At 38.8% G+C, this 27,793-nt stretch overlaps 1 protein-coding gene across 1 annotated transcript in view; it reads right to left on the bottom strand.

Annotated features, from left to right (window-relative positions):
* Nucleotides 1–27,064, bottom strand: part of LOC104287168 (chromosome unknown open reading frame, human C9orf3) — a 221,923-nt gene extending 194,859 nt beyond the window's left edge. Inside the window, 3 exon segments of the mRNA XM_009885835.1 lie at nucleotides 4,895–5,051; nucleotides 13,079–13,245; nucleotides 26,259–27,064. Coding sequence (XP_009884137.1) covers nucleotides 4,895–5,051; nucleotides 13,079–13,245; nucleotides 26,259–27,064 — 1,130 coding nt within the window.
* Nucleotides 27,065–27,793: the final 729 nt, after the last annotated feature.

Raw genomic sequence — 27,793 nt, forward strand, 5'->3', positions numbered from 1 at the left:
GAGGCCCCACCTCGAGTACTGTGTTCAGTTTTGGGCCCCTCGCTACAAGAAGGTGTTGGAGTGTGTCCAGAGAAAGGCTACAAAGCTGGTGAGGGGTCTGGAGGACAAGCCCTGTGAGGAACCACTGAGGGAACTGGGGTTGTTTAGCCTGGAGAAGAGGAGGCTGAGGGGAGACCTTATCACTCTCTACAACTACCTGAAAGGAGGTTGTAGAGAGGTGGGGGCTGACCTCTTCTCCCTGGTGACAAGTGATAGGACGAGAGTAAATGGGTTTGAGTTAAGTCAGACAAGGATTAGATTAGATATTAGGAAAAATTTTTTCGCTGAAAGGGTTATTAAACATTGGGATAGGCTGCCCAGGGAGGTGGTGGATTTGCCATCCCTGGAGGCGTTTAAAAAAAAGGGTAGATGTGGTACTTGAGGACATGGTTTAGAAGTGGTTTTGTCAGGTTAGGTTAATGGTTGGACTTGATAAACTTAAAGGTCCCTTCCAACCTCAGCAATTCTATGATTCTTCAACCAAAGGAAAGTCTTGCTTCATCCAGACTTTCTATGTTACCTGCAAAGTCTGGGACTTCCGAGGGCTGGCCCAAGCAGTGAAGACAGAAGCAAAGAAGGCATTCAGCAACTCCACCTTCTCTGCATCATCTGTCATCACGGCACCTGTCTCAATCAACAGCGGGCCTACATTTTCCCTAGTTTTCCTTTTGCCTCCTATATACTTAAAGAAACCCTTCCTACTGGCCTTGACATCCCTTGCCAGGTTCAATTCCAAGGCTGCCTTGGCTTTCCTCATTTCATCCCTGCATACCCTGGAAGCATTCTTATACTCGTCCCAAGTGGTCAGCCCCTTCTTCCAGATACTGTAAACTCCCTTCTTCCACCTGAGCTTTTTCAGAAGGTCCCTGCTCAGCCATGCAGGTCTCCTTCTTTCCTTGCCTGATTTCTTGCTCTTAGGGATGCACCAATCCTGAGCTTGGAGGAAGTGACGCTTAAATATTAGCAAGCTCTCTTGAGCCCCCTTACCCTCTAGAGCCCTCTCCCATGGGATTTCTCCAAGCAATTCCTTGAAGAGATCAAAGTTAGCCCTCTTGAAGTTTAAGGTTTCAACCCTACTTGTCATTTTGTGCATACTGCACTTAATTCTGGACTCTATCTTCCCATGATCACTGCAGCCAAGTCTGCCCCCAACCTTAACATCCTCCACCAGTCCCTCTTTGTTTGGCAGTACTAGGTCCAGTAGAACACCTCTCCTTGTGGGCTCCTCCACCACTTGAGTCAAAAAGTTATCATCAATGCACTGGAGGAACCTCCTGGACTGTACATGCCTAGCTGTGTGGTCTTCCCAGCAGGTCTCACAGTAGCTGAAGTCCCCCATCTGAACCAAGGCCTGTGATTATGAGGCAATTTTCACCTGTCTGTAGCAGTCCTCATCAACTTCCCCATCCTGATCAGGTGGCCTGTAATAAACACACACAACAGTGTCTCTCATGCTGCCCTGCCCCTTGATCCTTACCCACAAGCTCTCAAGTTGCTCTTCACCCACCTCCAGGGAGAGCTCGATACATCCCAGTTGCTCTCTCACATAAAGAGCAATTCCACCACCTCGCCCCGCTGGCCTATCTTTCCTGAAGAAAACATAGCCCTCCATGACAGCGTTCCACTCATGTCAGCTATCCCATCATGTCTCAGTAATTGCAGTGAGATCATGGTCCTGCACACAGATCTCTAACTCTTCTTGTTTGTTCCCCATGCTGCGTGCATTAGTGCATAGGCATTTCAGAGAGGCCAATGAGTATGTAGGTTTTGCCCTAGAGGGGTGATGGGCCTTCTGATTCTCAAAAATACTACCACTCTGCCCCACAAGTGCTGAGCTACTAAAGCCAGGCGCCTCTCTAGTGAGCCCAGTTACATGCCGATCCACCTTCGAATCCAGTTGATACAGCCCAGGATATGGTTGGCCTTCTGGGCTGCGAGCGCTCATTGTTGGCTCATGTTGAGCTTCTCATACACCCCCAAGTCATTCTCCTCAGGGCTGCTCTCAATCCATTCTCTGCCCAGCCTGTATTTGTGCATGGGATTGCCCTGACCCATGTGCAGGACCTTGCACTTGGCCTTGTTGAACTTCATGAGGTTTGCGTGGGTCCACTTCTCAAGCCTGTCCAGGTCCCTCTGGATGGCATCCCTTCCCTCCAGCATGTCGACCACTCCACACAGCTTGGTGTCGTCAGCAAACTTGCTGACAGTGCACTCAATCCCACTGTCCATGTCGCCAACAAAGATGTTATGTCCTAATTAACTGCAAAACAAGCTTGTGAACTTAGGCTCTCCTTTTTTTTTCTATGCATAATAGACACCACCCTTGCAGAGGATTTTTTTTGTCAGTTGTTTTTTTTTTCCAAAACACATTAGTTCTGCTTCTTCCACTGTCACTAACTCATCTGCTGCAGATACATTACACTACCTGCATCAATTAACTTCTCCAATGACCACCACACTGATTGACTCATAACAATGACTATTACACCAATTAAAACTTTTACTAATTTTAAAAGCTACAAAAATATTTCCTTTTTTTCAGAAGTTTTACAAAAACCAGAGACATTCATTTATTCTATCAACACTCTGTAAGACCAATCTTTTGCACCAAACCAATAAAAATTCCTACTACTGAACATGCTGTACATTAGAAAGGAATATATAGTGAACATCTACAGCTTATTTCAGTAGAGGCATTCATAAACATATAAATAGTAGAGGAATAAAGACAAAACAATTTCTTAAAGCTTATCAACCTATAAACTATTTTAAAGCTTGAATAGGCATGTGTTACTAATCTTAGGTAAAATATAAAAATTCCCGGTCTTAAGATTTAGCGGAATTTTTTTTAAAACCAAAATTAGCTAAACTGCAAGCCATTAGGATCCTTTCATTTTAAATTCCAATAAGAAATCCCCATTAGGTCCTCAAGTTCCAAAGTCTCTCTAGCTGTACCAAAGCGGTAAGGATTTCCACTGTGTTCATGTTAAAACAGTATTAGCCCAAAACAGCTATCTAAAAGGCAAGCATTGTTTTGGCTAAGTTTCCAGTTACATAACTGAAAAAAATACTTACAGCCTGACTAACCTGATCACCTTCTACAACAAAACAACATTTTCTGTTGACACGGGGCGAGCAGTGGATATTGTTTGCCTGGACTTCAGCAAAACATTCATCACAGTTTCCCACAGCCTCCTCCTGGACAAACTGGCAAGATACAAACTGGACCTGTGGTCTGTGAGACGGGTAGGAAACTGACTCACAGGCCACACTGAAGAGAGTGGTTATCTATGGTTTTCTGTCAGGCTGGCAGCCTGTCAAAAGAGGGGTCCTCCAGGGATCAATGTCAGGCCCTACGCTGTTCAACATCTTTGCAAATGTCCTGGATGATGGGATTGAAAGCACCCTCACCAAGTTTGCTGATGACACCCAACTGGGTGGGGAGGTGAACACGTCAGAAGGGAGAGCCATCTCACAGACAGACCTGGACAGGCCAGAGGAGTGGGCTAGCAAGAACAGTGGGGAGTTCAGCAAAGACAAGTGCAAAGTCCTGCGCCTGGTATGACATAACCAAAGAATGCAGCACAGGCTATGATCTATGTGTCTGGGGAGCCTTGTTGAAAGGGGCCCAAGGGTTCCTGGTGGACAACAAGCCGAACATGAGTCACCAGTGAACCACTGCAGCAACAGAGGGAAATCAGATCCCTTCTGATGAGGAGAGGGGAGGCAAAGTGAGGGGAAGTGAGGGGAAGGAAGGTGAAGTGAGGCGAGGCGAGGTGGAGAAAGCTCAGGGGAACTTTATCACGGTATTCCCATACTGAAACAGCATTTACAAAGGGCACAAATGCGTCTTCTTCACAAGGAACCACATGGAGTAGACAAGGGGCAATGGGTGCTAGATAACCACATCTAAGTTCCCCTTCCCATGAAAGACTGAATCAGATGATCTTTCAAGGTCCCTTCCAAACTGGGTGTTCTGTGATTCTATGACTCTATGAATTTGAGAAGCTGAGAGTAATACATGAGGAAATCAAGTGCCATGTCTGAAACTTCTGCTAACTACGATGAATACACATGGAAACAAGTGGTATTTCTTCAGACACTTAATTTTTAGCTTCAAATCCCATTTGCAGGCCTATATACAATACTATACCTATATAGTATTGTTCCGTTCATCCATCACTGTGTAATAATTTAAACTCAATGAGCAGTTTTGACTAGATTGGAAGGAGGAATAGATGTACCCAAAATAATTACATTTCTACACGTTTGGTGAAAGACAGCTAAGTAGCCACTGCATGTACTAGAAAACAGGGTTATTTTTTATTGAAAAGAATTATTGGTCCAACTTTAGTTTATGGGACCAGTGCAACAGGGCTTTCATGTACCCAGTCAGGACACGTCACTCCAGGGAAGCCACTGCACAGGCCAGCTCTGAGATGGGACTGGACAGGAAGAAAGAAGAGAGTGAGTAGGCAATATTGTAGTAGGGGTCATTAGGTATCCCGAACGGACTGAGTCTAGTAACATGGAAGATCTTTGTAAGAAACAAGGGAGGACTTGGTATTGCTGTGGCAGGGCATTAAGAGACACAGGATGTAGGATGCATATCCAGATGACACTGGGATTTATTAACCCTATTGCTCACTAAGCAGCTTGTTTTCACATAAAAAGAACCACACCCTTACCCATGAAATAATGCCTTTGGAATTCTTTTCCTGTCAAGATTTTTCTGTTCAGAATAAACAAGTTCTATTTTGATTCTTGTACTAATATGACTCATTTTCACATTCCACAGAGTAAATTAAAACACTGCCCCTATATCTTATTTTTCAACAATATTCTAAACACCAACCTGAAATCAGCTTGTGAAGATGGTAAGGAAAACTCAGTGTTTGTCTGGATAGCAGCTGTGAAGGACTGCTGTTTAACTTCCTGCCAGCACCCCACGGCAATAGTGAAGGTGGATGCTGGCATTGGCATAGTCACATAGTAGTACCAGCTCAAGGTACCTGTAAATAAAAAGAACATTTGTACAGACTCATCAGTCACAGTACATACTTCGTACTTGACAATTTTGTGTACTTGAGATTTTGGGTCAAACCTCCCACCTTGCATCGTGGTACTTTTGTGGAGGAAAGAAAAATAATTTCACCAGGAGATATAACCATGATGGATTCAGTACTGTTTGCTTACGTATGCAACTTTCCTCTATCTGTAAGTGGGATGTTATTAATGCAACTTAACATGATTGTACTGTTACTGCCCAAGAATTGCATCAGACGTGAAATTTAATAGCACCTTTAGATCCACACACACAAAAAGATTAAAATTTAACTCTTTCAACCCTGGATGAACCACCTTATGGTTTTGTCTTAACTGCATTACCTCACACAGAAGACATCTTTTCTTTGTGTTCTGGACAATACCAAACTGATAGGCAAGAGCTAACAAAAAACACTAGCGCTTGTGAATTGGACCTGGCAATCTGAGATACATGATGTGCCAACCAGGCAGTGAGAAATCAAAGCTTAGAATCAGATGGGATATTGCCCAAGTCAATGATTTGGTCATGACAATCCAGGAGCTGCTAAAACAGGATTACAGAGTCTATTAGAAGGTAAAAAGATGGTAAATCTTATCATTATGGCAACACAGTGCTGGAAGACAAGGAGTACCGTATAGGATGACTGTATCTATGAACACGTTTGGATAAACTGGAGGATGTTTCAGGACAGCATACTTTTCCTTAATCTAAATGTTGCTTAGGTTTTCCATTTGTCCCTTTAAAAAAGGTATAGCTTAAGGGTCATATTCAAGTACTCATTTATGGTTACAAATACAAGTACTACACCATATTAATAGGTTAATTACTCATGGAAAGAGCCTAGCATGAATTACAACCTGCTGAATCATGTGCAAATAACTGTAGCTGCGGCAACTGTGGAAACATACAAACTTTGGTTATTTTAAGAGAACACTAATACTTGTTCTTTTGCAATAGTATTCTGACCAGGGCTGTGGAACACTGTCAAAAGTAAAATAAGAAAAAAACCCAATCCAGTGGAGGCCACAAGACACAGAGGAAAGGAAATAAACAACTGCAGCAAAGCATCTCTGGGTTTCCCACCTTAATGGCCAGAGAAGGTCAAGCTGTCCAAAGGAAGGACAAGCAAAAAAATGTTTTTGCTTAGCCTCAACAAATTTTCAACTACTATGTATGACAAAAGAACATTGCTTGTGAATTCTAGTAAGAGACAGATAAAGCCTCTGCCTCTTATATGTACTAGCAACCACTTACTCTCCCTCACTCCATTCCACTTTTAGCAACATCCACCACTACCATTAAAAACCTTTTGTCTATATTGTCAGGTGAACATTACACTGCTGTAATTTTCCTAGCCTCCTGTCAGCATGTGAGCAGAAGGAGCTTATTTGCTCCAAACACATTAGGAACAAAGAAGATAACTGTTTTGCCAAATTCCGCCCCACCCGAACTTTTTTTTTTTTTTAAATTAACTTACCAAAGCTACAAATGAGCTAAGGAAAGCAAATGCCACCTTGAGAGAAAGAAGTCACCCAGGACAGCAATAATTTATTATTTTGAAATACCAAACTCCTGATGTAAAGACTTTCATTGATATAAACTGTGAGAAATGGAATTGTTTTGCTTCAGCCATTTTGTATGTCGATGACACAAGCAGGGCTCTGAGCAGCCATTTTGTGTGTCGACAGCACAAGCAGAGCTGTGTAACTTAGAAAAACAACTCCTTAAAAGGAGAAAAGTGTGAATTGAGTTTGTGATAGGCTAACGGGTCATGAAAGAATGTGCGCCCTAAAGTACCTAACCAATGGGAAAAGGGGACAGGACATAAATACCTGAAGTTTTGTAGCTAAGTGTGCTCTTTTGGGGAGACTAGCGACTCAGCTGATTCGTTTATTTTGATCTGGAATAAACTTTTATCTTTGCTTCGAAGACTTTGTCCTCTCTACATTTTTATCTGTGAGTGTGCGTTTCTCACAAAACTGTGCTAGAGGCCCAAGCCTGCAAACACTGAAGTTAACAGCAGCTTTACAATTGACTTAAATGCATACAAGAGAAGGCCCACAGGTAGTCTACAATACTTCACTTTGTGTAGCATCTGTTATATACAAAGCATTACAAAGTCCTCCATACAGTTATGTTTAAAAAAAAACTTAAAAGTTAAGTAACATCAGAGGAAGAGTGACAATTTGAGGAATCGTAATGGAAAAACAGTAATGAGTTTTCAACTGAGTTCTGAAACAAGTATGAAAGTCAAAAGGCAGTCGCAGAACACCCTTCCAGATGGCGGGAGATGTAAAGGAGAAGGCTCTTACAACAGTGAGGAGATTGTCTAAAAGGAAAGGGTGTCAGTCTGTGCTATGCAAACAGAGGGAGCAGAGAGGGTTACAGTAAGAAACAAGTTCAGCACGACAGGCTGGAGCAAGCAAGACCATAGATTTTTTTTAAAGAAACAAGGGTAATTTGAACAGAATGTCAAAATGAATGGGGAATCAGTTTAGCAGTCCAGAGAGAAGGACAGTATGTACTGCATTCAGAAATTTACATGAATTAGCAATGAACATATGCTATTCAGAGCTGGAGCAAACCTTGCAAAAGGGTGAAGGCACCAAAGACAAGCAAAGATAGTTTTTCTTGGTATGTGTTTTCAAATTTATCTAAATTAGGTTTTCCTGAAGAAAAGCAACTAACCCAAAATCCTTGTCTTTTTTCCAAGCCCTTATATTTTGCAGACATTATAGAGACCGTATGAACTCTGGATACTCACAGAACAAGATCCAAGTCTTATACAGGCTTTAGACACCGAAATCCATTTCAGTCAATTTCCTGCAGTGCTTTTAGATGCCTTCTGCATTCATACTCTGGAACTGTGTAGGATAATTATATATTTATCCTATAGTTGTTCTGTTTTGAACTACTGAAATCACATGCACTGGCATTACAAGTGAGCTGTCTCTACTGCATTCACTGACCAGTGAGTGAAATGGTCTTTATGTAGGCAACACTTTTCTACAGCAAGCACCACGATGTACTGTTTCGAACACTAACTCTTAACTTCTGTTCCTCTCATTACCGGTAAGACTGTCTCCCAGCCTGCTCTTTTCTCCTGTAACTTCACTTCCTCTCTTTAACTTTCTTTAGGTCAGTGGACTTTGTTTTGTTTTCCTTCATCTGTAACTTCAGATCTATCCCAGGCCACAGATTTGGACTACAAGCTCCACTCCTTTTCTCTTCTCCACCCTCTCCCTGGCTGCCCTCTGCTTTCCAGTGGCTACCTTGGAGACAGCACCATCTCTAGGGTAAGAGAAAACTATGCAGCTGAAACGGGGAGATTGCTTGCTTCATCCAAACCAGCATTTGGTAGCACAAAACCATTTTCAGACTAAGCAAGGACACCTTGGGAAGAACAACAGATTAGGCTGGGGTTAGTCCATGGGAAAAATAGAGGAATAGCACCCCAGGCCTTTTTTTTGTAATGCTTATACCCTCTGCTTACAACCAGGCTTAATTTAAAAGCAACTTGATTCCTACACATAATTATTTTAGCACTTATAAAACTTTCAAAATATTTTCTTTTTGGGTAATTTTTTAAATAATTTGCAAAAGAAAATATTTTTTCCACTTCTGCAAAGCAAATCTATCATGTCATAACTGCACAAACCATCCAATAACAATCAACTGTTCTATGAGGTATAACTGAAAAACATCCCATGTAAAGTTTAGGACTACATTTAACAAGGCTAGGAAATTATAATCTATTTATAATTGTGCAAAAGAACTATTTGAAGGCCATTTCTTTCTTCTGCTTGGAATAATAATGATGAATGATGTAATTACTTCCTAGAATTTTTAATGCATTTAGCTATCTTTGAAACGATTAAAATTGTTTGAGTCCTGTGGAGTCCCTTATAACTGAAGAAACACCTGAGAGTCGTATCTGTTAATGCCAAATGAAAGAACATTAAAAGTATTTTTTCTTATTCGGCTATTTTCACTACAATAGTTTGCACTAACGCAAATATAAACACCACAAAATACAGATTATGTCCATGATTTACTAAAAACCATAAATCTCAGCTACCTCTAGAGTAGATAGCTCCACACAGCATTTGACATACAAAGCAAGAGCTAGTGCTAATACACAGAACTATAGCTAAATACGTAATTATGCCAAAACTACTATTTGGCTGGAGCACCAGGATTAAGAACCCTCCAGCTTTTTGAAACTGTTTGTAACTTGTAGGGATCTTTGATCTCATCTGAAAGCCAGAATTTCCCACAGAGCACCCTCACATCCATGCCAGAGCATTAGTTCAACGCTGGCTCACAGGGACGAGTAGCAGGTGACGAGCTGTCAACTCCCATGCTGCAGTTCCTGATATATGTTGGAGATCAATCAACACAAGTACTGGACTCTTGTTTTGCCTTGTGAAAAGTGAGAGGAGCACAAACAACAGCAACTGTTGTTGCTGCTAGCTACACAGCAGTAGCAGCGGCTTCTCTAGCACCGTATTTCCTCTCAATAACAGAATACACCTTGTTGCTGAAATCAAAGATGGCAAAACAAGTTCAAGGACTACATAATGATACAGTAACTGCACAAAAAGCAAGCCAATCAATTTCACACTTCATGGTTGAATATCTACTTGTTGCACATGAATCAAAACAAATGTAAAGGTGTTTGTGACTAAATATATTTGCACCTTCTTTGTGTTTCAGTAATATGCTGAAGGAAAGTAAAACTGACAAGTGTTGAAAAATAAATCCAATGCTTAAACGGCTCACATTACACACAGCGACATTTAGTGCTCCTTGTAAAACTTTATTCCAAAGGGTATTGTCAATTGCATTTTTCTAATAAATTTTTCTTCTCCAAGAATGCACGGTATTTTTAAGCACTTTTAGGTGATACTTGAATTGTACTTGAGTAAGTGACATATCAGTATTTTCAAACAAATGTGGCCTCACTTTATTTCAAATTACAGCATGAGCCATAGTTTTGTAGGAGACAGAATGCAAAAAATGGCATATATGGAAGGAAGTACGCTATTACCAAAACCGGCAAATACAAGTGGCAAATGCGGACTCTGCGCATGTGAGTAAACCTCGTCTAGCTATGCGTTGGTCACAGGATCCGTCCATCCAGAGATGTAGGTCTGTGAAGCAGAATGCAGATCTCTGTTTAAAACTACAAAGGTATCACCCTTGCTCGCTGTTCTCTTATTGTCTGCCTACACACTTGTTATAAATGTGACTTTTAAAGGAAAAAACATTCAGCTAACTTGTAATTCTATTCAGAATAAATTCATTCACAACTGCTTGTGAGAATGCTTATTCTTTCTGAGAAACTGCATTTTTTTAAAATATATTTTCATATTCTTCCAGTTATGTATGATTTTATAAATAAGCAGCACAACAAGAGTATTCTGTATGTAAATAATTTGGCAAAAAAAAGTTATTTTAATTGAAGTCATGCTGAAAGGCTTTTAGGTGTGTTTTATAAATGTAAAGACAAAATTTTAAGTTGGATAGATTTCATATGGCCTGCATAATTGCCTAACAACAAGATCTATGTGGGACAGGTTATTTAACACTAGAGACCATTTTGAACTTTTTAACTCTTAAAAGTCCTACTAATTAAAGTAATGAATTTCTATGCATCATAAATTCATTAAGAATTTATTTAAGGCTTCAGATTAGCACTTGAACCTTGGATTTGTTTAGTTTTTAAGTCATTCCTCACAATACTGCTTTTTTCCCTTCTTTCCTCTGTAGCCATTTCGGAAATTTTACAGTTCCAAACAGCTGTCTAACACTGACTTGTCATCTAAAAATGTATACAAGCAGCAAGATAACGAGGGTGTCATACATTATTGAGTCTTTGAAAGCTAGTGGAGCACAATGCCAACTACCTTTAAAGAAACCCAGCAACCCTTGCATCATGACATCAAAACTAGCATAAATTATTGTGTGAGCCACAAAGATCCATAAGCAGAATCTTCCACATTCTTGGAAATTCCATCTTGTTAAGAGGTGGAAGGAAAACTCTAAGGACAGCACTGCAGTAGGTGCTCCAGCGGCTTCTTTTCAGTTTGGTGAAATTCAGCACAAAACTTTGCCATTGTCACATGGCTCCTAAAAGAGACAGCCTTAATGCCACATTTGGTTCTTCCCAGTTCACTTCACACTTTCCACTCAGCATTTCGTTAGCACCGTGAAGCTAAAATCAGTCATTTCCTCTCTACTGGCCTTTCCGTTAAAGACTTCTTACAGTATTTCTTTCTTTCACAGAGTTCTTAGGAAAAGAAATATACTGAGTTACCCTTTGGAAAAATAAAACTAAAAAAAAAAAAAAAAAGAACAACAAAAAACCCCAAAACAAACAAAGCTTTAGGATGACACATGAATTACCAGCCTAAACTGACCCACTGGAACAACTACAAGGATTTAAACAAAAGCCCCCTCTGTTCTCCACAGGGTAAAAGACTTACTTTGGGTGACTAAGCCTCAGTGCTATCATTAACAATATGGTACCCTGATATCACTCTTAACACTCCATCAACAGCATTTTAGAAAATGGTTTTTGCCACAACTAGCTTTTTTTTTTTTATTGAAGTACAATTTTTTAATGGGTTTTTTAAATTAGAGTGACAAAACTATGTTGATGAGGAAATAATTCTTTCACAATACATCCCTTTCAACTAGCTAATTGGTCTAAGAAATTATTGATTTTAACTGACCTATGCCAATTTATACTGCCTGAATTTTTTTCCAATTTTTTTTTGTATTTCTCGAAATTCACATAAGCATCCTTCTTCCTCTTAATATTTCAGGCCACACAGCCACCACTGAGGGACAGACAGGCAACAACTCATTAGCAAGGTGTAAGTGTGGATTAAACTAATTGAACAATGATGGCAGAGCTGTTTTCCTAGTCTAAAGTCACGAGCACTCTTACTTTCTTGATGCCAAGTCAGAAAAGTATTATGGTCCAAGTGAGCTGAGCATCTCATTATGGCAGTTTTCCATATTTCAGCAGCAGAGACAAGGCTTGAAACAGGCTTCACATTTGGCCAAAAATAACCAGACAATTCCATGCAAATGGATTAACTGATGGTTTTCAAATCAAGGAGACTTTCATTCTTTTTTTTTTCCCCCTCAAGGAACAAACTTGCCTCTTTAAAGGGGAACAGAAAAAAGAATTTTTTTTCCCCAGAAACACCTAATTCTAACCTTTCTACACTATTTTCATCAGAACTACTTACACTAGAAAATACTGACCCTGTTTGACAGACTATCTCAAAACTAATGGGAGCAAGACATACTTTGTATTGTTATGTGCAGAACTGCCTTAAAAGCTTCCTTGTCCATGCAAGAAAGAGGTTTAGAGAATGAAGCATAACCAATACAGAAGAAATAGGATTGCTTGCTTGCTTGCTTACTGTTGCACAAGGTACGATATACCAATGCCAAAAAACCCACCAAAGACCAGTTCTTCATAACACTGACCTGACATTCTTCATCTATTCCATATATTTCAGGAAACAGATATAATACAATGACTGCTTCTGATCATTGCCATGCTGAGCTACACTTGGACTGGAAAACTAAAACTGAAAGTTAATTACCTACCAAGGCCTGACATTGCCAAGAGCCTGACAAGGTACTTCATCTATGTACTGTTCAACTGCAGAATGATTAAAACAAAGCAAATTTATGACTAGTTAAATCTAAGTTTGGAAGAAGTAAAAGGAATAAAAACAGAGAAAAAAATAAGTAGCAGTAACACAGTGAAATGTAGATGTTTTGAATTCTTATTAAGTTATCCTAAGGCCTTGAGCAGGTAACTCTTCCATAGAATGACATGGAGACTACAGATAGACATGTAAGTGCTTTTAAGGCTAGAAACTTCATTCTTTCAAAAATCATATATATACTAACCTGTATTTCTCATAAAATTATTGAAAATAATTTGCCATAGAAAATATATTTCACCTTGTGGAAGCTGGACTGGTTCTGCTGAGTTTTCACCGCTCATTAACACAACAAAGCCTGCAGCTGTTCGGACTGAGGCTTGCCATGTTGACAAGGCAACGGGTGGTTCTTGGCATGGGAAAAGGGCTCTGTTGTTTATTGGTGATCCCATTGTATACACACATGGCCTAGATGGAAGGAAAAGAGATTGAAGGTGGAGTTACAATAAGAAATACTGAATTCAGTTTTCTGTCAAAAATAAAACCTACTGTTGTACTGATGTGTTTCTTTTTGCCCTGAGCTATGTAGGTTTCAAACCTGTATGACATGAACTAATCAAAGTATGATCTAAGTAATTTAAGACAGGATGAAGGCAAGCAAGATTACCACAATACATTTTACATAGACTAGAAAAGAGTAACTTCAGTCCTTCCCCTCTCCTGCTTCTGCATGAGCCTTTCAGCCTCATACAAGAGCTCTCAGCTGGACCCATAAAGCCAAACAAAGAAGGCTTCACAGTATCTTCTGAAGATGTCATTGCAGGGCTTCACCAATACCTGTAACACCTCCCTGTTGCCATCACAGTAGTGCTTTCATTATCATTAATCCCATCTCTCTGTACAACTGGTGGGTCATCCAAACTCAGAGCAGTAGATCTAGCCTTGAGTGTTCCTTAGCCCAAGCCTCAATAAATCCTGACGTTGTTACATTTCTTCTTGCAGTAAGGTAATGCATGCTAGCTCACATTCCTTTCAGGGTTTTAACCACAGGGCATATATTGAGAAGAAAGCATGTCTTCCCTCGCAACCTCAGTCTCCTTTCTTTTCACACAGCAATCTTCCCCATAGTATTGCTCTTTTTGCAGTTTCTCTAACCCTCTCCTAGAGGCAGCTTCTTCATCTAGTGCCCCTTTCCAATTTCAGCTGCCGTATTTCGTGCCAGCCAATTTCTTATTAGAAGCTTAGCCACAACTGCAAAGGCAACAAGGCCTTTCATTAACTCCTTCTAGCTTGCTATTGTTGGTGCATAGATGTAATAATTCTTGTTTTAATTATTTAGTTGCATTTTGCAGCTTTATCTTAATTCCTAGTACTTGCATAACACCACCCCTTAGCTTAAAAAAAATATGTTTTCAAATATAAATTATATAAACTAAACACAGTCAGTAGGTTTTTCCAGCTAAAGAAATAAAATCTTGAAAGCATCACTTCACTGCACTGAGTTTTTAAAAACCTATGATATTTAAAGCCAATCTTCTGGGAGCACAACACATTATTTTGTGAATGCTTGAGGCTAAAAATATTCTGATCAGTATCTTTCATCACTTGAGTTTAACAATCATCATAACACTTGGAAAACAGGAGACAAATTGTTAGGGCAAAATGGATTTTGCAATGGCTAAGATCTGAGCATCTTATTTACTCCCTTCCAAACAACTCCTCCATTCAAATTATTCCTTCCCTAAAGCCAAGTCTAAACTACACAGTGGGAAAGAACTTGGAGACACGGATGGCCACAGATGAAAAATATTCTGAAACTATTTTTGCCCTCTTGTCAAAAAGGCTGTCTGTGCTATTGGATCCAGGGCTGTTCATTCCACAATCAAGTTACTGTCGCTTAACTAATGCAGGCCAGCTGATCTTTCAGCAAAACAGGGAGAGAAAGTGCAGTTTAAGTAGGCCTATTGTTAATGTACACAAACAGAAAAAGAAAATAATCTGTCTTCTCTTGCCATGTATCAGTGTGAATAGACTAGGACACAGATATCCCGTGAAGCTCAATAGATAACTGCAGTGCCAACAAAGTCTACTGGTTATCTTTTACCCAGTAAAACACAATGCACAGCTAAATGTAGAAGACCATTAATCTGTACAAATCTTTAATTAGCTTTAATTTCTTTGGCATTAATCTCCTAAAACTGATTCTGTAACCAACTCTGATATACATAAAATAAGTGGGTTCTCTCCCAGAAAAAGAAACCGTGCATGGCAGTGAGTTCACAAGAAAAAGGAAGACCTTCGAGGAGGTTCTGCTTCCTCCGTATAACGCTAGCCAAGAGATGCTGGGCATATTATTTACCCTAAAACATGTGTGCGCTGGGAGAGAATGGGGAGGAAAGGATGGTTCCTCACTCATGAAAACTTTATCAAAACACACAGCACTATAAAAAGAGATCCTAGCAGAGTTTATGGGAATGACAGGAAAGATGGGGTTAAGAACTGCTGATATACATATTTTACCAATGATTTACCATGCACTTCTGAAGGCTATTTTGCTGGGTGCCATTGGTACAAGCCCGTCTTAAGAGCAATATAGGGGATTTCCATAACCTGAAGAAATTTCAGAGGGAAATGTCACAATGACTGAGAACATGGGGTGGCAGAACAGCACTGAGCAGAATGTTGCAATGCTGTAACAAATACAATACAAACTTAACACGACCAGACCCTACTGAGACCATTAATGTTACCTGTGTCTCAGGGAGCACTTTCTACCTGCAGACCATATAGTTTTTTACAAATAATGCCAATACCATTTTGCAGATGAGGAAAATGAAACACCATGAACAGGTTTCCATAGTGCTGGTGTTCACGCTGCACCTACAGGCTTAGTTGCAAGCCTGCCAGTCCAATAGCTTTCACATTGGACTAGGAAGCCCCTCATGAGAAATAATACATATTACATAATTAACTTTTTTTTTTCCCTAAAACATTTTAATGCTAAAATAGATACACAGGCAGGTCACAAGTCTCTGCTATGAAGGCCTAAGTAGAAAGGGAATTAGAAATGTGGAGAAGAAGTGGCCAAGCACCTAATTTTTTCTTCAAAACTAGGGACTCCTTTCTACTCCTCACCCGTTTAAATACCATTTTTGTCCAGGTATACTTATTAACTTCATTATTTCAAACGAAAATGTATTCAAATATGTCAAAGTATACTAAGAAAATAGTAATGAAACACACAAGTTCTAAATTTCAAGACAAAACTATCAGGACAACAATTATATCAGATTTTAATTAGACATTCATACATTCACAGCAAGATCACCTGGAGGCTTGACTGAAAGCATGCTGTCAACTGAGATGTCAGCTAACACTGAACAGTCTCCTGTTCTGCTTTAGAGAAGAACATTCATAAGGTGAACCCATGATTTTTCCTTCATCTTTTCTCCTTTCAATGCAATTTTTAATCTACTTTCTTCTCACCCTAAAGTATATCTTCACAGATTTTTTTTGCTTCCCTTGACAAATCATGTTTTACTGTGCTAACTTTACAGTAGTAATTTCTTTTTACAACGCTGGTAATAGTGCAATGTTACTTTAGGACACCCACTGCAGCTGACAGTTTTCTTTGTTCTGGGTCAGGCAGCACAATTCCTGAACATAAGAAGACCAGAAACATAATTCTTACCCTGATATGGATGAGATTTTTCACCTGATTCAGAAAAACTACTAGCTAACCCAGGTACATCAAAGAATAGCAATGACAAATAATTAGTTTTAGAATGCCTTTGTCATTTGATACAGTATTTGCCCTTTTTTCTGATTCATCCCTACCACTGCCAGCAAGAAACTTCACGGTTCCTTTCCTTTCTCCTCCTATCTATCCTTTCCATCTCTCTTCTTTCACTTTAATGGTCTTGTAACATTCAAATCATCTACTTAGGTAATATATTGTTGTGGGAAAGTAATGGAAGATCAGCGAGGAGAATTGTAAATGTAATCAATTGACTTGCACCTGAGGTGTCAAAAAACCACATATCACACCAATCATCATTTAGTCTTATGTGCTTGACAAGTAGAACATCTGCACTGAGATAACACAGGTCTGTGATGGACTCAGAGGCAGCTTATTGAACACGCTTGAGAGGCCTGCCCTGCTTTGGAAAAAGTGAAAGCACAGTGGAAAACTACACCTGCGTGAATCCCTGAAATACGGGCAAGAACAGCAGGTTCAGACTCTCTCCCTGTCTCTGTCTCTCACTAGCAAGGACTCTCTCACTAACAAGGATTCTCTCTAGTAAGGACCGAGCTCTGCAGTGCCTGTGTTCCCACTTGCATGCCTCTGCCCAGGTGGTGCTTTGGATATTCCCCAGTTCACAGGTATTGAGATTAAATTTACTCTTTGCATTTCATCCATGGTTTTGTAGTTGTTCCTGCATCCTACCTATGTTGGCTCACACAGTTTTTATGCCACCCATAATCTTTGCCACCATAGGTTGGAAGAGATAAGGAAACTGAATACAGCAAAAGTAAGATAAGCAGAGAATTCAGGCTATTTGTCTAATTAGCTGTTACATTGGAAAAACAACCACAAAACACAATGTGACTAGTAATTACTATGACTAGTAATTCCCAGTGATAAACAATCCAGGCTACTGTAGAAATCAAGAAATAGTTATGGCATTGTTTGGTTTCTCTCCAAGAGGAGACTTTGGGCTGTCTGCTCAGTAATCTCCCAGAGCCAAGGATTCTGAGGAAAAATTGATTCATGCAACCCTAACTCATCAGTATTCCATATATTTTCATAACATAACAAAACCAGTTCAAACCAGCTCTTGGCAGATCTCCCTCTCCCATATAAGCATATCAATTATAATAACAAATTAAGCTACTACCTTAAAGTTAATAACAAATGTTCAGTTGATACTCTATTCTCCAAACAGGAATCTGCAGGTCTTCTTTGAGATACCTACCATCAAACACCTGAATCACATCCTAAGGCTCAGCCATGTCAGCCTGCTTTGGTTACTGCCTGTTTGAAGTTTTCTCAAGGAAAATGCTCAACTTAGCAACTCTGTATCTTTCCTGCATTTGAAAAAATACATTCCCTATTTCTTCAAGGGTTGTCTCCGTGTAAGGATGTAAGGTGGTAACCTCCTGCAACTACAAGGCCACTCCCTGTAAAACCATTGCTGTTTGCAGACATTTCTTATTCTAAATTACAGTGTCATTTCCACAAAGCAGCAGGATTTCCTGGCACCTAAATCACACCAACATTTTTGTTCTGCCTGTGCTGGTTTCAGCTGGGATAGAGTAAATTTTCTTCATAGTACCTATTATGGGGCTATGTTTTGGATTTGTACTGAAAACAGCGTTGATAATACAGGGATGTTTTAGTTACTGCTGAGGCGTCGTTATACAGAGTCCAGGCCCTTTCTGCTCCTCATATCACCCTGCCAGAAAGTAGGCTGGGGGGGCACAAAAAGTTGGGAGGGGACACAGCCAGGACAGCTGACCCCAGCTGATCAAAGGGATGTCCCATACTGTATGATGTCATGCTCTGCATATAAAGCTGGCAAAGAAGAAGGAAGCGGGGAGACATTCAGAGTGATGGTATTTGTCTTCCCAAGTAACCATTATGTGGGATGGAGCCCTGCTTTCCTGGAGATGTTGGAGCACCTGCCAGCCCATGGGAAGCAATGCTTTTCCTCACATGGCTTTTCCTCAACCTATTAAACTGTCTTTACCTCAACCCACAACGATTCTCACTTTTAGCCTTCTAATTCTCTCCCCCATCTCAACCGGGGACAGAGAGCAAGTGGCTTGTGGTGTTAAGTTGCCAGCTGGGGTTAAACCATGACAGTGCCTTATCAATTTATATATCTGCAAGGTGCCAATGATTGTCATCAGATTCCAACAGAGCAGGTATTTTTCTTTTGATTTTTCTGTTGAATAAAACACCAGTCAATAACTACCCATGCCTTTTTCAAACCAATCTCCAATTTAAAAGTACTGAATTGGATTATGAGATATGTGATTCCACTGACTTTTCCAGTAATCTTTGTTTACTCTGATGCTGGTTTTCCAATAGCTGGATAGCTACATTTCTAAACTGATACTTCACTGTAAATTTCTTGGGCTTTTGCCCACTAGTTTGTGGTCCACATCAGGTATATCAATCCTGCTTCTTCTAGACATAGTACATGCACCATCTCCTGTTCAAAAGTTTTATCTTTTGGTACAGCCATCACTGGGAAGCAAGGATAATAAGGATAAGACAGGGCATACCTTCTTCATCCAAAGTAAATCAATTTAATACGTATTGTGCTCCTACTTTTCCTCTAACAACAAGGATTTTTTCACTTGCTTTGACTTAAATTTTTGGCAAATGCAATATGCTTAACAGCTTCTTCAATGTTGTTATAAGAAAATTTCCTAAATTTGAAGTCACACATCTGACCAATCCCTCAGGTTTTCCGTTCCCTGTACATTTCTTAATACTACTTCTGTAACAGCTCAGGAAGTACCACCTGACTGCTTTTAAACAAAATTTAATTTCATCGCCATGGTTCCTGCTTAAATGGCAGTAAAGATTGGAAATAACTGACTATTGGCAGAGAAAACAGGAGATTTCCTAATTGCTCTTTTTCCACAGCAGTGAACAAAAAAAATACCACCTCTTGTAAGCCTTTGTCTTTAAAAACAGAAGACAGTTTTCCTGTGGATATGAACTGTGATACAGCTGGAGTTTCTCATCTCTATTCTGAAATCAAATGTTGCTTTGGTTCCTTTGCCATCAGTCCAATTCACAGACAACTTTGATACAACTCTTCATTCTTTCTATCACTCTTTAATCTTCTGTGTTTTCACCTCCCTTTTAGACTTGCAAATTAAAACATTACACTTTTATTGTTTATATGTTATGGTATTTTTATGGATAGTGGTATTTTCATAATACTGTCTCACTCCCTGCCTCCTCTGATCTAGTATGGTCCCCTCATTGGCACATTTTAGTGAAGTAACTTGCCTTTTGTACTCCTTCTTCCTGAAGGAGTATTATCAGCCTTACCCCTTGTACTCGGGTATGCAGTGCCTCTGTGAGTGCCCAGCACTTCCTTCCTCTGGCCTGTGCCGCAAGCATCCATGTACCACACCTATATCTGAGTATCATTTGTCCTACCAGGCCATGAAACTTGCTATAACTCTGAGAAAGTATTAAGTTAACTACGAAAACCTCATTTCTCATGGTCTTCCTTTTTAATTAGGTCAACTAATTCAGAAGAGCTATTTTAAAATTTTTAGAAATATTTGTTTGTTGCCATCCACATTTCCAGAAATACCAAATCAGTTAATTTTCTGCTCAAGATCTGCCTACTTTTTTTTTTTGGTTTATTTTTATTTTACTTCTCCATTCTATTCCTGATACCGTAGTTCTTCCTTAGAAATCACTGTGTCAGACATGAATAATCCAACAAACTTCAGACTGCTTCATTAATGACTCAATTATAAATATTCAGCACTGGGAACAAAATTACACAAAATAACAGAAGTGAATTCCCCACAGCTGATGGATGGTAACTACTTAGGATTATGTCTGACTTGCCTGGATTCTGGAGCATCTTATTCTCCTAAACCTTGCCCATGAAGAAAAAACAGCTCTTTATTCCGTTCCTGTGTTTCCAGCATCCAAGAGCACAGAATGATGCTAACTCATGCCACTGAAAAATAAATATCTATTTTCATAACACATTTTCTAATTTGCAGTTTGAAATTGTGAAAATCTGACTCATTTTTCCAGTTTCTACCCTGGAAAAAATTTGGTTTGAAAATATCAAATATATCATGAAAATTCAATGGATGCCTCAGTCTCCATAAAGGCTATAGATACAGGGTTACATTGGCACAAACCTGTATTACCAGTGAAACAGATAACTTTACCTTCCAAATTAACCTCAGTAGTACGTTCCAAACAACTCCTATAAGGCATTCCCTTCCCTCCCAGCTATTTTCAGTTAGATCAGCTCCCTAATATGCCTTATCACTCAGCTGTACACACACCTATGTCATCATACCAGTAGTGGAAGGAAGCAGCATCCAGGTTGAGAGAGGTCAAGAGTGTCTCTTTCAGCAAGTGTATTTTGGTAGGCTTCTTCCTCATTCCTTTTTAGCTCTCCCTCCTTCCCTCTTTTCATTAGTACCAAATAGCTTTATGGTTGACTCTGTATTGTTAATGCACTTTGGAGACAGAAAATACAAACACAAAGCATTATGCTGAATTTTGAGGGTAATCAGAAAGACTTCAGACTAAGCAGGGAGAAGCTGTGCGATCCAGCCTGGAAATCAGTACAATTACGCTTTTCTTTTTTCCTTTGCAGGCCTACTGCAAATGTATTATAAGTATGGCCTAAAATGCACAGGTATGTGAGCATTACTTGTAGCCAATACCCAGACAATATCCACTGCAAATTGCTAGCTCACCATAGCCAATTGCTAGCTCACCATAGCCAAATGCCACTCTTCACTCTTAAGTGCCAGTCATTATGGACACAAAGAACAATTTTGCAACCTTTCGATGGTCATCTGACCTCTGTAGGACATAAAGATGATAGACTTAAATGATTTTAAACCAAAACTTTGAAAACTTATTGGAAAGAAATCATTCCTTCCACATGCAAAATGGTCACATTTTGCTTCTCCAGCAGTCCCTACATAAACCAAAACAATTTCATAGTTCTTGCAAACTGTTCTGAGACTTAAGGAAATTACATATACTGAAATGTATTCAACTCCCCTTCTCCATCTTTAGTAAATAACATTGTTGTGACTGACACTAGAAACATGGTGTTTAGAACTACACAAAATGTTTTTTCTAGGTTATATTTCCATATTCAGAAAGTTCATAAACATGGACTTCTATGTGTAACCTCCTGGAAATTAGAGATCACTGCTCATGAAATCACTTCCAGCTTCAAGCTTTAGCTAAATATTGGAGAAACATGTTTATCATATTCCCACTACCCTGAATATTTATAAAAAAATTGAAGTTTAGAACATTTACGAAAATTTCAGTCTCTCTCAAAAGAGAGTATCAACTATGAAGTAAATATTAAAATAGTAAAAAATGAAAAATTTCAATGTTGCTATGTGTGCTTTTATACAGTTTTTATTCAGTCCTTACTGTATGCAACATACTACGTAACACAGTCTGATTGATTATAGTGCCAAAGAAGAGTATGACTTCCTAAGGGCTTATCTTCAGAAGTACCCACATTTATGAATAGCTCGTGTTACCAATACATCTGAACAATTGCAACCACTCTCTTCGAATATCATTTGCATTTCAAAACATATGTGTCTTAAGGAGAGGCAGGCTTGAAACAACCAGTTTCAAAAAAGGTAAAAATCTCTCTTTTTTATCTGCAGACAAAAAATAATGAGGAATTGTGCCAGTCTCCATACCAGTGAGATCCAGCCTGACGGCAACTCCTAACACGAGTACACAGAACAGATCACAATAGGTTCGTCTGAGGTTTTCTACTAGTTCTTTGATGTTACTGATTCTGCTGAAACAGCAAACTATTTAAACAGGAAACCAAGATCTGTTTTATTCCTACGTTAGGTACTACCTCTTTGGGTATACTCCTAATCACTATCTACCTCGGGTGCTTTGGCTGCACATTACAGAAATGCAAGATTATTTGTAATGTATGTGGAACCATGCAGTTCAGTGATGTCTGTGATACAGTTGACCACTGCATCTGAAAAGAAGCATTTAATTACAGAACATATGCTAGCATTAGCACTTCTACCAAATTGTAGATTTGTTTGCTGTATTCACCTTCATAGCTTTCAAAAAGGCAAAAATATTTCCTGAATTCTTTAAAAATACATGGATATTTTAACCTAATAAAGATAATAAACTAGACAGGTACAAAATATTTTTTAAAGGCAAGACAATTAAATTGATCAAATAAATATCAAGATATCATAATAACTTTTTTAAGGAGATCATTTCACATTTTCCGCTATTTTACACTTTGGAAAACTCGTACAAGGTTAACTCTTTCTAGAGCGTTTCCCAAAAACTGCTCCATAATCCTGTCATAGCTTCTAAAAATACACTTTTTCCATAGCATTCTCATGAAAATCATACACTCTGAGTAACTCAACCCATCCCCTTTACTTCCCCAAATTTCTCCTTTTCTGTATATCTGATATCTACAGCTCAATGCAAAAAAAAAAAAAAAAAAAAGCATGTGCCTGACCTATTCATGTACCTATTCAGGTATGCCAAGGTAAACAATGCCCAGGTAGCTTACGGGATTAGGACCCAGTACTGAAAGGTTTCAGTGTCATGGAATGTCTTGCATTGATGTCTTTCATATCAAAGTTACTCTTTCATTCCTAATCCCACAATGAGGAAATGAGTTCCATTCCAGTTGCACATTAATATCAACAAAACCATTAACTAATTTATGGCAGCACTAAAAATGGCAGCAAGTAGTGCAGAAAAAAAAGTGGGAGGAATCTCCCATTAGAGGTGAATTCGCGAGGCTGTTTGCTAAATTACTCCTTTGATTACCCCTTTGATTTTAACCCAAATGTGTTTAATCCTTTTCTTAAACATGAAGTGATGGAATCCCAGGATATTCTAATGAATAAGGATTCTTAACAGTGATCATGAGAAAGCATTTAATTCGAAACACGCTGGTAGCCACGCTGACTTAACACTGCTACTTACTCCTAAGATTTAGGCAAAACTGCTTAAGCATTTTGATGGGCTGGCAAAAAGTTCCTGCTTCCTAATAATGAAAGATGTTTTATAGACATTATTCCCTTCACAAAGTGGTTACTAGTGTCTAAAATAAGTTTTTATTTTAAATCATTTTATAATACTTAATATTAGCAAGAATACCTCAAACAAAAGTATGATTTTGTTAAAATTGGAACATTACCTTCTCAGTTTGAAACCCCAGTGCTGTATTGTGCTAGTAACAACTGAAAAACTTTGAAACAGAACTGCTCTTTGTTCATGATAAAGAGATGACAAACATTTAATCAACATTTTTCTTTCTATTTTAGTAATTATATTATTGATCACTGTAAAAAGTTACCTGCCAATTTTAAGAAATTATATAGTCCTTGTAAGTATATCTTTTGGAGACACAAAAAAGTGTATATATTTATACATATATGTATATATATGTGCATACCCACATATACTCACAAACATACTCTATTCCTCTATTTTGCCCTGGTTTTAATACTTATGTATAAAGGCCCCAAAAAGCATGTTACTACAAAAAACATGTTCTAAGGCTAAAGAAAACCTTCCTTCATGATCACCAATGTATTTTCTAGTATCAAAAGCTCGAACACAGAAATGCTGAAATTCCATATGTTCAGTTTCTCTACTGAAAACAGAAGTGTGCCCTGCTGTGCTAACATTAGGTTTGCATACACATATCTCAACTTGCTTAAACTCATCCCACAAAGCTTTAACTCATTTTTTTGTGCGTTATAATACATCATTGTTTAAAACAAAATGGAAGTCTTTATGAAATCGTGCATAGGCTAAATTTCAAAACATTGTACTAGTGTCAGATTAGAGGAAACATATTGAAAGTGGCTGCACAATGCTTGTACTTTGTTATTTGCTTCACTTTGCTTCTGGGCTAGAACCATAGATTATTGACTCCTCTGGGAAAGGATTTGACATCTGCCTAAAACAGCACCATATGCATAATTTGGAACAATTTAAAGAATTCCCCTATGAGAATATAATGTAATAGTACTTCCTTCATGCATTATATAAATGGGCTTTATTTTTAGAAAGGGAAGGAGAAATATGACAGCATTTTGTACAATGTGCTTTACCACTATATTTATGGGTTTATCACATACAGAGTTTGATTTTAAAAGTGGAGCAAGAAAGATTCTATTGACTCTGATAGGAAAACTTACTTTCTGACAGGCACTAGTTTCTGGAATACCCTACAAAAGACTGAAAATAAACCATCTTGAGACTATTTGTTACTATCAGGCTGCCTAACCCATGTCAAGCTATCTTTTCCTGCTTCATTACCGATTCATACCATTCCACGTGCTTGTGTATAACTGCCATGAAATGATCTCTAAAGCAAGAATACTGCTTTGCAGTGAAAGGAAAAAAAGAGTCAAAACTAAAAGATGTTAGTGATTCGGATCCTTAAAAGAAATCTTCAAATGCTCAAAAGACACAGACCACACACAGAAGCTGAGTGTTTCTAACATTAGTCTCAAAGACTTTAGTAAGGGGCAGGTAGACATGGACACATTGTGCGAGCGCTGGCAATTGCCCTACCTTTGCCTGCAGTCAAAATTCAGAATTTTCATAACTGAAGATACTATATTGAGTTAAATTTCCTAAACTCATACCAAAAATAACTCCTTGGGGGCTGAGGAAGGGAGGGGAAAGGGGAAGAGGTAATGAATATGACTGAGACATTCGTGGACTTGATGCTGACGATGGTTTAGCAGTAGAATTACCTAACCACCAGATGTACAATTAAAAGGCCTCATTTTCCACCCTAATGTGGATACCAGGGAGAATACTCTTAATTTCTCTTTGCCTAACTAAAATGAAAGGTAACTATCCATCTCTAGTTTGGGAATGAAAAGCAAGTATTCAGTTAGACCAAATGTCTTCACCTTCCAACTTTGTTCCTGTTTTTTAGTTATCACAAAAAACTAACAGCATTTAAATCCAGCTTTCAACACTACAGTAAAAAAAAAAAAAAATCAGTTGTGGAAGTCCAGAGTGGATTGTAGTTTCCCTCCTACAAAGAGCTTATCTTGAAGATTTTTGTACAGCACTGCATACCTTCACAAACACTAGATAACATGCCAATTCTTCTTGCAGTTTCAGTTTGCAGTTCATTGCTGTCATCAATGTACTTTACATAATAGATAGAGATTTTAAAAGTTGATTATGAGAGACTAAACAGGAAAAGACAGCATTGCTAAACTTATTACAATATTGACAAATGACTAGTTGTGAAGCAATTCTATTAAATATTACGTACACTGATCTTTAACCTGTATGATCAGCTGTGTAAGCCAGAAGGGAAAAAGAAGATGAAGTTTTGAAGTGAAGATAACCTGTCATGCATACCTTCTCTTTCGCTAAGTGATAATTCCCTATTGCGTGCACACACTTATTCCAATACACAACAATTATTTACTGTCACTTAGAATGAGCAAACGTGATCACTTAGACAAGCCTGAGGTCTGCAAGTCCATTGGGGTTTCTTGAGCAGAGAGTTTGTCTATCCTCCTACAGGACAGCAACAGGATTCAAACCAAGGATGAAATAAAAACAGTGGAAGAGAATGCTTGCCATCTTCACATAGTTGCTTAGCATTACACAATTCTACATTCTCACACCTACGTCTAAAACACAGTTATGTGTGCAAAGCTTTCAGCTAATAGTTACGTACCTGCCGCTCTGGTCTGTAGTCCATGTAACAGATCGTCCCTCTGGTTTTGTTTTGTACCATATCCTTATTGCATGAGGAAAGTCTGTTGGAGTCTGAATTCCTGATTTCCTTATCTCCAAGCTCCAAGTGCTAGTAGTAAACAGAAGCTCTCCACAGCCAGGCGCCTGGCTGCAGCAAGTAAAATAGTATAGCTGTTCCTTCCAGCGATCAGCAGGTAAAGTCACAAGTTCATGTACAATCTGATTCCTGAGATTTTCCAGCACCTTTGAAACATCAGTTAGCTTGGCAGACCTTGTGAATTTTTCAATGCCTGACACAGCAGCAACATCTACCTCCTCAACCTTTAGGACGGATAAATCACAGCAGTCCAATACCAGCAGAAAATCCTCGTTCCCATGATTCTCTATGTCACAGCAGTTCTTTGAACTAGAAATCCCAGAAGCCTGTTCCTTGTTGCTATGGTTACCATTTTTATCAGAAGTATCTTCTTCACCTTTACCACAGACAGCAAAATCATCATACTCCATTTCAGCTGAACAGGCACTCACGTTTGTCACAGGACTGGGGCAGGGTTCAGATGCCCTCATTTTACAGGTTTCATCAAACTGTGACTGGCAGCCTTCCTTGCCAGTACTGCTGGTTTTCCTGTACCGGCTCCCAGTCTCAAAAAATAAAACTATGACGCCTTCAATAACTTTACTTTTAAAATCCACATCCAAGTCCAATATATAGTGCTTTACAAGCATGTGGCTAGTGTTGGCCATTAAGGGTAAGTCATCCTTCATGGGGTCTAGCTGTGTCTCCATGTTCCAGTCTATTGGGCAACAGTTTTACAAAGCCTTAGACATTTCCTAAATATGATGTCTCCATGAAAAGCCAGGATATTCAGCCTCCCAGTGCCAAAAATAATTTTGATTAATATTACAGTATTGAAAGTAATTGCAGTTTTTCCACTTCTTGCATTCTATTAAAAAAAAAAAAAAAAGCAAGCAGATAATCTTTTAACAACTGTTTCTGAAATGCACTAAATCTAAAAGTTATTTAAAGTCCAGTTACCTTTATTAAAAATAGTACAGCCAACGGGTGATTGTGTCTCCACAGAATGGCATCAAGCTAGTTGCTTCAGGATTTGGTGTCAAGAACCTCTGGCTTTATATTTCAGAAAAGATCTCAAGTGAAAATATTTCTAGACAGCTTTTACAAACAGAAAGAAACAAACTTTACTATAGGCATCCTGCTGACTCTCTTCACCCACCGTAATCATTCAGAAAAGATACATGGTTATACAACATCTAATTCAATTTATTACTGCACTGTTTGTTTTTAAGGTTGCTGTATTTATTTTAAATGCATTACCTCAAAAGATAGTGAACATTTTTCTACTGTAATTCTAAGTAACAAGAGTAAGCCTAGATCACCTCATATGTCTTAAAGTTTTAAAGTAATAATTTAATAGATACAATGCATCTCCCGAGATTAATATACTTTCTACACTACAACTGCTCTTATATCAGCACTTCTAGAAAATTACAAGA

This window comes from Charadrius vociferus, unplaced genomic scaffold (genome assembly GCF_000708025.1).
Source record: "Charadrius vociferus isolate BGI_N301 unplaced genomic scaffold, ASM70802v2 scaffold235, whole genome shotgun sequence".
Taxonomy (NCBI): domain Eukaryota; kingdom Metazoa; phylum Chordata; class Aves; order Charadriiformes; family Charadriidae; genus Charadrius; species Charadrius vociferus.